Source organism: Amia ocellicauda, chromosome 11, assembly GCF_036373705.1.
Source record: "Amia ocellicauda isolate fAmiCal2 chromosome 11, fAmiCal2.hap1, whole genome shotgun sequence".
NCBI classification, from domain to species: Eukaryota; Metazoa; Chordata; class Actinopteri; order Amiiformes; family Amiidae; genus Amia; species Amia ocellicauda.
The window spans coordinates 7,855,498-7,867,560 of NC_089860.1; the positions used below are offsets into that span (position 1 = coordinate 7,855,498).

The following is a 12,063-nucleotide window of genomic DNA, read 5'->3' on the forward strand; positions in this document are numbered from 1 at the left end:
CTGCACAGGCAATGTACTTTATGGACACTTCCTCTGTGCTTGCCTGCTTTGATCTACAACACACCGCGGTACTGTGGGGAATCTTGGTGACCAATTTCATCCAGTGACACCCAGCCTCTGTTTTCTACAGGTGGCCACAGACAAGGATAATGGAATTTTGCTGTATAAGGAAGACCATGACCCCCTGGCACTGGAGCTGTATCAGGGACATATTCGACTTATCTACAACATTGCCAACTACACCCCCACCACCGTTTACAGGTAAGACACCGAGTGCTGCACTGTACACCAGAGGTCCGGGCCCCAGGGCATGCTGGGTAGTGCACCAAAATGGTTCAGAGTCCATTTGAGCAAGACACTTCAGAGATCTTTGTCTCAACAGCTACTTATAGTCCAATCGAATCACACCAACAGCCTTGTCTCAGCCTTCTGCATTGTCCTTTATTGAGTAGGTCAGATGATTAATGCTAGACCAGTGTAGAAGTGTCCTTTAGAATCAAAAGTCCAATAACTTCCACCATGCTTGTTCTATACACATTTTATTATTTCCAGTATCCCACTATGGTTTGCCTACAAAAGACAAACCGTAAATTAAGGAATCGCAGTATTTTATTGGGACTCTAAGTAGCTTAGGCCGAAGTGGTAGTCGGTCATTTCTGCTATATTAGCCTTAGCACTTTTTCTATTTAACCTGGTCTTTGGTTATCTTAAACTGTAGGACACGACAGAGACTGCAGTAAAACTTTAGCTCTGTAGGATGGAATCGTGGGGCCATTTTACATATGGCAATCGTTAGAGCAGATCCTTTGAATAGACGAGCTATTGCTTACAAATTGAGTAATGCTCAACCTGATTTACCAACAGTTTTTTTTATTTTTTTATTTTTTTACTATCCCCTTGATGTTTTATGTGCAGTAGCTGTGTAGACTGTAACAGTGATTGGTTAGATCAGATGCAATGGGAAACAATGAACTCTTCACTGCACCACTGACGCTCCTCTGATTCCATAAACAGTCTACCACTCTGGGGTATTTGTTTCTTTGACTCAGATCTTTGTAACCAAACTCTCTGAATATAGAGACTTTTGGAAGTGTAAAATGGGGACAGAGTTTTTCTTTTTTTCTCCCTCCTCTTGTTCTCTGGTAAGAGTGCGAGCAGTTAAATGAAAACATCGTGTTCCAGTTCCCCCACATTAGAGAAACCGCGACGAGAGATACGGTCTGCGAATTCAGCCGCGTACAGTGGAAAATACCGCCTGCTCCTCAGCAAGCCGTGAAGAGTTGCTTCAGTCTCAGTGTTTCCGGGGCCAGGAGTTCATGGAGGTTTCGGGAATTCACTGAGCACCCTGACCGAATGGGCAAGGATTTCTACCCAGAATCCCACATTCCTTCCATCTTGAGTGGATGGAGGCAGGCCCAAATGTAGTACTTCAAAGTTATCTTTTGCCAAAACTCCTCTGTGAAGTTTAATTTCTCTCATTATCAATGACTGCATTGCTTGATGTACACCTTCAGATTAAAATCTTATTCTAGGCTCATTGTTGCTGATAGGACAGTATATGAAGTCAACAAATAGCTTTTTCTGCTTTAAGACAATTAATAGAGCTTTAATTTATAAGCAATGTGTTAGGAACTATTGTTGAGACTTTCCCTTGAACCTTTTATTTTTTTTCCAATACATGTTTAAATAGAGAAAATCAGTATACCGCTAAAAACGCAGCTGGGACATTACCGATGTGAACTGTATTTCAGGAGAGAGTTCTGAACTGTTCTTGGAGAGGACTGCTGAAACTTTTACAATTATTTAAAAAGCATTCTGTGGAGGAAGCAAAGTTGTGTGCAGCCTAACCATGCTACTTGTGTAATACTTCCAGAGAGACATTCTCGTGGTTATACTGAAATCACACTGAATTTTATGACTGGAAATAATAATAAACAATCGAATCGGCCTTGCCAAGAGCGCTCCAGAGCTCTAGAGTTCACTGCGTTTTGTTCTTGGCCGTTTCCTTAGCTAGGTTATTCTCGCATTACACTGTGTGGCTTCAGAAATGCAGCACGCCATCGTATTGACGTTTTCAAGCTTTGTTTAAGAAAGAGAAGTAATGACTGGAAGAGAAATGAGAAATCTGAGATAATAGGCTTCCATGACCATATGTTCTCCTCTGTCACAATAGGAACATGATTGTTGCATCTTGGTTGGTGCGGTACTTGGCATACCCACCTGAATTTCATGTGTCACAATCATTGCTGTCAGAGCCATTCTTTACAAGTCTATTGACTACTGTGCAAACTTGGCCTGGTGACCTGAGTTCTGTTAGTCTGTAGCAGCCCCCCCTAGCTTTAAACCGGTTTAGTCCAAAAACTGAATTGATATCAATGGGACCCATTTTAGGTGTGGCCATGTTCTCTCTGGACCTTATTTAATAATCAGAACTGTCTGTTACATGAGCAGCAAACAGCTTTTGGGCAGACCCAGGACATCAGGCAGTTATTGAACCCTGAAATCTCCAGGAGTAAATAAAATAAACCCTCTTCCTGCTCTTGGCACGGTGTGAGTTAGAAGCAGCATGGTTTTACAACAAGTTAAAAAACACTGCTTGGGTGGTGTATAGTTGGCTAAGGAGCCCCAGTCAGGGTAGGTAGAAATCAGCTGGATACTCCTAGGGAATCCAGCAACTCCCTGTGGCTTTTCAGGATGTTAGCGCATCCACCTGAATCAGATCCTCCCATTGGTGCAATAGCCTGTGTAAAACATTTTAATAATTGTTCATTTCAAACTGAGTCAGGGCGAAGTGGGGGAAAAAGAAACTATACCTGAAGATTCTACATTCTTGACAAATAAAGCTCAATTTTAATTTCCCTGGCGAGAGAGGGCTGTTAAAAGAAAGCACAGAGAGGAGGAGGAGGGAGGGAGCAGGAGGGGGGGCAGATTTTCCCCAGATCTGAAGTTTCATTAGCATGAGATGAATGTCTTTCTCCCTCCGCCTTGTTAATAGGCTGCCCTTTTGGAAATGCCACGCTAATCTCTTTATTAGTTTAAGGAACCAAGCTGGCAGTTAGTCAGGAGAGGTGGGGGGGAGGGGGGAGAGAAGAAAATGGCTCAGGAAATTGAATAAGAATATTAGAATTTCCATTTTCCCCCTCTAAATTTCAAGCCAAATGACTAATTGATACACAAATTGGAAGCCACCAATGATGGAATTGTTAATATTATAGATTGTTTACTTTACTGTTCTGTTGCAAAGTTGGCCTTTTTCTTTTTTTCTGTTAATTGTTGGTGTTCTTTAGCCTTGGAATAATTAAATATCAGTTTTGTTAGCATCTCTAATCCAAAACTATATATATTTGTTATATTTAAGCACATACAACCCCCAGCAAAAGGGAAACATAATTAAAGGCCTCTGCTGAGATTTAGAGAGGTCTCTGAGCAAAGCAGACCATTGTCTTACAATAGATTCTTCCAACAGACCAAAGTCTCGTTTTAGAGACTAGTTTGACAAACAGAATCCCAACAAAAGCATCTTCACGTACAAAGTCTTGCTGGTAGGCTACATTTTCGGCTCACTTTTCCAAAGGGGCCCGGCTGCAGGGCAAAGGCAGGGAATCAAGTCTGTCTGCTGCCATGATGTCTGCCTTTCGGAAGTGGGCTCGGCGGCAGTGTGCAAAATGCAGCAAAGGGATTTATTCAAGTGCTTCTAAGACAGACATGATTGACTGGGATGGCTATTTGGGTAGTAAGAACAGATTTAATTAACAAAGCAGAAGAAATTTGGGCCTCTCCTGTCAAACCCAAAGCTGAGGGAGCCCTGTTTTCCACAGTGCCCGCATCTGACAATGAGAGCAGAGAGCAGTGACTCACAGTAACCCCCCAGCCTCCATCCATCAAACAAGCTGCTTGTTACCAAGGCCTTTCTCCCCATGAACATCTAAGAGCACAGAGACGGGCCCATCATGTTGAAAATGAGAGCACGTGTGCCTGAGTCTGCTCGCTCTAGTGCCTGGTGCTGTTACTGTTTTATTATTTATCTGTCCAAGCTGCTCGTTTTAAGATGGCACGGTTCTTTGTATATAGCGCCCCCCCCGCTCCATTTGTTAAATTATTAAACTAGATGGTACAGGGTAAAGACAGATAGAAGTCTACAGCTCTGTGCTACATGAATTTTGCAAGAGTAGAGCAATTGCACCATAGTCTGTACATATGTCATTCACAATGCGGTTAGGTTCGTAAGCTGCAGCTTACACAAGGAAAAAACAACTCTTCAGGGAGAGCGTTTCTCACTTTACACCACGCTGCTGCAGTTTTTGTCTGTTCCGTTTTGTTTTTTTTGTATCATTTTATTTTGCTAAATTCCATAATTGACCGTTTCAAACTAATGAGCAGCTTTAACCACACTTCAAAGACATTTGTCCCCCTTAAAATATCCAGGCCTCTGGAAAATTTCAGCTCGTCAAACTACAGACAAAGCTCAATATTGTCAGAAGCCACAAATCTGGAATAAACTTTGATTTCTCAATAAGCTATTTGCCTCCCCCTAGTGATCACATCTATTCAGCACAGGTTGCCCTGGAAACAATATTAACTCTCCTGCCTACCTTCCTGCTGAACATTAGCACTTCTTTTGTTGCTTTAGTAATCAAAAGCCATCTATTTTATTGGTTTCAACCTATTTTTTTTATGCGTATTTGTTCCCCATTGAGCTCGCAGAAAAGGGGGCTAATGGAGTAAGCTGGCAGGCCTGTAATGAAAGGCAGCTGTCAAAATGAACAGACAGTGAATGAAAATGTCATTAAAATGTAATAAACCTGGGCTTCCACGGAGGCCTTTCTCCATTAAATGGGGGAATGGGAGTGCAGGGAAGAGTGGGGGGTCATCGAAGTAGGCCAACATAGAGAGGGTCTAAAAATAGGAATTAAGTAACAGGCCTGTAGTCCAGACCGCATTTCCACGCGGCCAGGACGTTTTAGCCCCCTGTAAGACTCGGCTGCACTTAACTACTTGGTTACCTTAGCACATGACCCTGTTTTCACGCAGAGTCCTGCTGTACAATAAGTGGGACAAAACACCAAGCACAACGCAGAGCAGAGCCAAACGCATCATTGTTGTATGTTTCCATGTGGACCCATATGTATTTAAGGGTTGGACTTGTGCCCTTATGCAGGCAGTCACACATAAGGTTTCCATTTATAAAACAGTCATTTTCATCCTGTGGGGAATGGAATGTATTTAAACCTATGTCGGGGGTGCTCCTTTTAATGTGACAGGGCTTTCCAGAGTGCTGTCAATGAAGTAGTGCGAGGTGTTCTAGTACTGACATGGTATTGATTGAAGCTGGGTTTTGACCATAACGATGTGGGAAAGCAAAACTAGCACTGGAAGTAGTGACATATTTGGTGGTGTATCCTATATTTTTGTCTCTCCTTGTATTGGGTTTTCCGTTCTCCCTCCCAGTCTTGAGAAGCAGAGCTGTAAAACAGGTGACCTAAACTCACAAGGCCTGCTGGGTATTCGGCGGCAGTAACGGCTTACTAGAGACACCTGCCGTCCACTCTTTGAGGTGAATCTTTCCACAATGTCTGGAGTTGGCGGCCTACGATATCCTGTCATTCTGCAAACATGAATTGCAGTTTTGACTGACATAGTCAGAGACTCTGGAAGCGCTAGTCTAGCAAGTAAACGATGAGGGAAACGAGGCGATCCAACCTATCCTGACACAGTAGCTTCTCTGTGGGAGGTCCAATTCCTAAGAAAAGACAAAGTGGGGGCGGGGTGACATTTGTGTTCAGGCCAGAGGAGGCGGAGACGGTTAACGGCTGGGGGAGAGAGGGGGCCGAGTAGCACTCGCATCACATCACCACCCCATTACAGCCCTGCCAGACAGAGCCTGCCAAACCACTGTCTCTGGCTGTCTGGGGCTGGCTGTCTTTCCTCCAGGAATAACCCTCAGTGGCAGCACTGCACTTCCCTTCGTTCGGGGCTGACTACACTGACAGGGGGACAGGGGCGGCCAGGTCACGGACCAACTTTCCACGCCTTGCCGTAGCCCGAGCAAAATGCACTGAAGAGGAGGCATCCATCTATGATAATTAGGGGATTGGGGATTGGGGTTTTTGCTTGGCGAGGAAAGGGGAACCATGTGTCCCGCAGTTAGCAGAGCAGGAACTGAGTCAGGAATGGCACACAGTTGTGTCCAGGAGAACCTCTCCTGTCAAAAAGTCAGATTCTCAGTCTTACCAAAGTCATGTTGTTTGGCCCCTTCCCTTGGATTCATCCCAGAATTGCAAAAAAATGCGGCCAGGACTTCTCTGTAGCTTATCCATATACCACAAGCCATTAAGGGAGGGGGGGGCGGGAAACAAAACTTAACTGTTATACTGTTTTAAAGCAAAGTTTCCGAGTCATGTCTGCTTGTGTTGCGTAATCGAGTAACCCACAATCTCAGCTAAAATTGCTAAGTCTGAAATATTTCGGTATAAACTATTTTTGACACTCACCAAATAAGTGTGTTTGTGTGCTACGGACTGGGTCCAAAGAAAGTCAGCATCTCCTAAAACATGCTGAGAGTTGTTGTTGGTGAGATTCTCTTATCTGGCCTGGGGACACATTGTCTTGAACGTATACATCACATTTCGAGCTCTAGCTTCCTAATGAGCCAGCAGTAATAAAGCTGTGACAAAACACCAAGCACAAAATGGAGCAGGCACAAACGCAGTCGCACCCAGTAGCCTTGTGTATGCAGGACTTGACACTGATCTACTCTCCTCTTCCTGATATTAACCATTGTAAAATATGTAACCTTTGCACTGTGTAACTTAATACAATTCCTGCTTGAATACGGGAATGCTTTTGAAAAGGGAATCCGCAAAATCTATAATTACATAATTTACAATAGAGAAAGACATTCTCTGTGGCTCTAGTACCTTTGTGTCTTAGTGATGTGGACTGAAATATGCTTCCCTGTTCTTTTCATAAGGTGAAGGTGAGGTTAATGATTAAAAATATCAATGATTATAAAAATCCAGTACTGCTTGAAAATAAACATTGCTGGTCAGAACATTGCCTGATCTAAAGTGGAGCTGATCTAAGTTTCGCAGGCCTTTCATTTTGTTTCCAGGCTGTTTCTAATGAAAAGTCTCACACCAGGCAAGAGAGAGGTTTTATAGAATATGCTTCACATAAAAGGAGTAGTCTTGCAGAGAAAAAAATGACTTGTAAGATCTTAGTAAAGATAAAATTATTCCCTCCCTCAAGGTACATATACTGCAAGCTGTACAAGAGCCTGGAACTTAGAGTAATGAGCCACATCTTCAGAACTCCACTTACTGGAGGCAGAGACACCGGCAGAGGTCTCCTTCTGGCAGGAAAGTGAGAGGACTTTAAAAAGCAGCAGTTTCAAGGACAGCACAAAGTGAAGTAGCGGGAGGTCACTGTAGCTGCTGCCAAGACAGTCTCTTAGTCTCAGGCAGCTGCAGATGGGCTTCAGGTGACTAATCCAATCTGGGTTCTGCACAAAGTTTTTAGTTTTTGAACTAGCTCGGTCTGGCTCCAAAATCCAGGGAAGCTTCCAATGTCCAGGGGTTCCTTTTGTTCCAAGGATGACTTTATTTATAAAACAAGCACAGCATCAGCTTCAAGATTGCTTTCCAGCAGATATATATTTTTAAAAGATTATTTAGGGTTGTCCTTCATGGGTGACTCTCTGGGTGCTCACATTTCCTCCAGTAAGAGTGTGTTTAGTTGATTTAGAAGGTATAATAGGCAGGGAATTATCAATTTAGGCTTCCCTCCTGGGATTCGTAAGTTATAGGTTGTATGAGTGACGAACACCTCCCCTCTCTCCCTCTCTCCCTGTCTGTCTGTCTGTGTGTTTGTGTGTGGCAGCGTGGAATCGGTGAACGACGGGCTCTTCCACAGTGTGGAGCTGCTAATCCAGAATCATACCCTCAGCCTGGTGGTGGACAAGGGTGCCCCCAAGAGCCTGGGCAAGCTCCAGAGACAGCCCTCTGTGGATCACAACACCCAGCTGTACATAGGAGGTAGGAGCAGCCCTTGCACTCTGCACAGCTCTCTCTGTGTGGCTCAGACTCGCTGCATTTTCCAACATTGTCGCACGAAGGCAAGTCTCCTGATGTCACCATATCAAGAGAAACCTCAATCTGCCAGCATTGGTGCCCCATGGTATGATGATGCGAGGGCACGTTTGGGTCAACTTTTCTGAGGAATCAGGTTTTCAGCCACAGAGAAGGATAGGAGGAATCCCACACAAACACGAAGAAAGGATGACAAAAATTACACAAACATTGCAAAATCCACACCCCCTTCCACATGGAAACTGTATTTCACGTCCAAATGAAAATGATCTCGTACTATATCTTACTATATAAGTTTGTAGTCCAGGGCAAGTCTATACACCATGTCTTTGCTGAAGTTGTAGGTGTACTTTAGACTGGTCCAAATGAAAGATGTATTTCAAGTTCTAGCCTTGTATCCTTCTCAATTGAAAATGAGATTCAACCTGTCCTTGTCTGGGCCTTTTATTTCCCACCACAAACCAGCCTGTTTCTCTGGAGCTTTTCTCCCAAGCGGACAGGTGTAAAAATAACTTTAGAAATAGCTCAGTAATTATGGACATGTGATTGCTTACCTCTCTCTCTCTCTCTCTCTCTCTCTCTCTCTCTCTCTCTCTCTCTCAGGGGTCCCGTCCAATCCGGGGGGCTCCGGAGTGCGATACGGTCAAGACCGCACCTCACAGGACTTTAACGGCTGCATCCACAATGTGAGGATCAACGGAGAGCTGCAGGACTTGGGGGGGGCGCCCCGGAGGGCCGAGGGGGTGCTACCCGGGTGCCACTCCTGCAACGTCTGCGCCCAGGGGGCCTGCCGCCAGAGAGGGGACATGGGGGTGAGCTGTGAGTGCCCTCCTGGGCGCACTGGGCCTCTGTGTGACCAAAAGACCCCCACCAACCCCTGCCAGGGCAACAGGTACAGCCTCTCCCACACTTGAAGTCATTTTCCTTTGAGTTCAGGCACATCCTACTGGTAGAATAGGCAGGCGGTGTGTGCTGGTTACTGCGTTCTCTGACTGAAGGTGTTTCTCACTCTCTCCCTCCCTCCCTCAGGTGTGTCCATGGCCTGTGTGTGCCCAAAGGCCCAGCGTACAGCTGTCAGTGTGCCGAGGGCTACTCCGGGCAGCACTGTGACCGCAGGGATGAACCGTCGGCCTGCAGAGCTCGCCGCTGTGGCCACGGGGAGTGCCGTCTGATGGAGAATGGGGAGCCCACCTGCCACTGCCAGCCCAACTACACGGGCCCAGCCTGCGATACCGGTGAGCCCTTGGGTAATGGGTGACCATGTGGAATATGTATTGAGGTATTAATTCCACTGCCACTATCAATTGACCTAGGTTTGATTTCCCGGCACAGACAGACTTGGACAACTGCTTATTTCGATCAATCCTCATAGTCACGAGCCCCATTCACACAGAAACTTCAGCAGCATTTTTTGTGGCCTTTTGTTGCCGGAAAGGTCTGTGTGAAAGGGTCTAAGCCAGCATATCAACAGCAAATATGGAGCAGGGTATGAATACCAGCATATGACACGTCACGTCCATGTGTTGTCGCTGGCATAATCAGTCAGGAAAGATTGACGTATCATTTGCGTTTCCCTCCTGTCTGACTGAGCCATGGTCCTGAGTACGAATCAAACCCTGCTTAGAACGAAGAGCCGAGTAAGCACAATGGAAGGAAACTGGCAAAACGGGGAAATGATCAAACTTTTTCATTAAGTTGCTTGCATAAACCCCCTAAGTTGGGCTGCTATTTACAGATCGTTTTGTTTGTCATGTCCTGTCTCCATCACAGTGGTGGGCTGCCAGGGAGAAATTGTCCGGGAGGTCATGAGAAGACAGCAGGGCCTCAAGACTTGCATCTCCACTTCCAAGGTCCCCCGTATGGAGTGTCCAAGATCCTGCGGGGTGGGACTCTGCTGCAGCCCAGTCAAGAGCAGGAGGCGGAAAGTGGTGTTCAGATGCCCAGACGGGACCTCATACTCTGAAGAGTTGGAAACCCCCTCTGAGTGCGGCTGTGCCAAGTGCCCGTTATAATATCCTCAATAGGAAGGGACCTGCGGGAGTGGAAATAAATATATTGTAAAATAAAAAACAAAACAAAATGATCAAAATAAAACAAACCAACATAGAACTTATTTTTTATTATGGGATTTTTTTTTTTTTTTTTTTTTTTTTTTAAAGAGACTTTTTTGTTTCTTCTAAATATTTCACATCAGGTATATGTGTCATAGGATGAGTTATTTTGTACCGTAAACAAACAAACTACAACAAATAAAAAGTAAATGTTTCTAAAATTATATAAATTTATATATAAATGTATAAATCTATATATAAATGTGTAACCTAACCTATGGATTATTTTGTTAAAATGTATTGCATGTCTTTGTAAGTGTTGCTGGCTGAGCGTGGGGACACTTTAACATAGGCTTGTGCTGTTGCAGATGGGTTCTGTACCTTTTTATTACTCGGCTCCAAGGAGGAAGCAAAACGATGACCCCTGAAGAGGACGGAGGACTTTTGACTCATCTGCAACATTTTTTTTATTATTATTAAAAGTTTATAAAAAAACGAACTGGGTTGTTTATATAAGCAGATTGTCAGCGTTAATGGACTTCAACTCCTTCAGCCAGCCGATGGATTTCCACTTTTCTCGGAACAGTTGGGAACTGCAATGTTTATATTGTCCGTTATACCGGATTCAGAGTCTGTGAATGGTTTCCCGAATGCATCCTTGTCTGATTATTTGCTTCCCGGGTCTCCACTGCTCTCCAGTATATCCCTGCTGTTTAATTGTGAGGCATCCCCGAAGCTTTTATGAATGATGCATAGAACCAGGTGCAATTAGAGCTCGTGGCAGGAACGAGATCACTCTAAAACAGTCGAGTTTTAGAAAGAAAACAAAAACACATTCTATGATGGCCGTAGTTGATTGACTAATTCATTAATTTGACCAATTAGCCTGAATGCTGAATTATCATCAATTCAGGCTTATACCCAATTCACTTTGCTTAAATGTGTACTGTATGTGCATTTTCAGTCCTCCTTTATTTGAGGTGTTATCTCATGGTAGTTAATTCCCAGTGTAGTGATCATGCATTATTCATTGAGCGAGAAGGGTTGACAAACACTTGACAGCAGACCATTCTGTAATGTACCGTGTATATTGTATCAGTTTAGGATTACTAACTGATACCACTTAATATCTTGCTCCAGACACACTACTATGTCGGAGTTGATAATGTGTTTAAAAGCACCGGAGCCCAGTACAGAATCACTGGGTTCACAAAGATCTTAGAAAGGACATGATAGTTCTATATATAGATAGATAGATATATATATATATATGTATAATATTGCCAATTAAGGTGACGCTAATATAAATTGTATCTTCCAAACAGTGGTTGATGTTTCCTGGTAGAATATGAACTTCATGAGCATTAAAAACATATTGTTGAATGTTGAATTAAACACAGATGGAACTTAAAATGCTCAATGTGTCAATATGTAAATGTCCTCTTGAATGCACTGCTGTCGAAATGCAAGTGAGGCGATGCATGGGTTTCATTCCCTTTGCCATGAAGGCTATTGGTGAAGTCAAAGCCCTAAAGGTGAGGGAAGTCTGAACAGACAAATTGAACAACTGCAAAATTTTGGGGTGGGCTTCTTCTTTTACTGTGGCAGGGCTCTGCACTTCCTAAGATTGAGGTTTCACTTATTTAGCTGGGATTCCTCTTGTCCAAACTACAGACATGGGTTTATTCATTCAAGCAACAACAACAAAATTAACTTTCTCTTTTGAAACTCCAGCTATCCACAGCTGGAAACAATTTCCTTATTTTGAGGAAAAAGCCCAAATATCAGAAAAGGCCGTGTGAGATGCAGCCGACAGCATCTTACGGCAAATGTTTAAAAAATACGTCCGTGTTACATTTTTGAAGACAGCATCTCTAATTGAAAGCAGCAGGGAATGTGGGATTCTGAGTCTCCTAGTTTAGACT

General features: G+C 43.9%; 1 protein-coding gene across 3 annotated transcripts in view; it reads left to right on the top strand.

The window, feature by feature from the left end:
- slit3 (slit homolog 3 (Drosophila)) overlaps positions 1-11,551 on the top strand; it is a 161,664-nt gene extending 150,113 nt beyond the window's left edge. For all 3 annotated transcript variants that reach the window (XM_066716503.1, XM_066716504.1, XM_066716505.1), the window contains 5 exons: positions 131-261; positions 7,879-8,033; positions 8,691-8,979; positions 9,117-9,322; positions 9,858-11,551. In XM_066716503.1, the coding sequence (XP_066572600.1) occupies positions 131-261; positions 7,879-8,033; positions 8,691-8,979; positions 9,117-9,322; positions 9,858-10,099 (1,023 nt within the window). In that variant the 3' untranslated portion in view covers positions 10,100-11,551. The remainder of the gene's footprint in view (positions 1-130; positions 262-7,878; positions 8,034-8,690; positions 8,980-9,116; positions 9,323-9,857) is intronic.
- Positions 11,552-12,063: the final 512 nt, after the last annotated feature.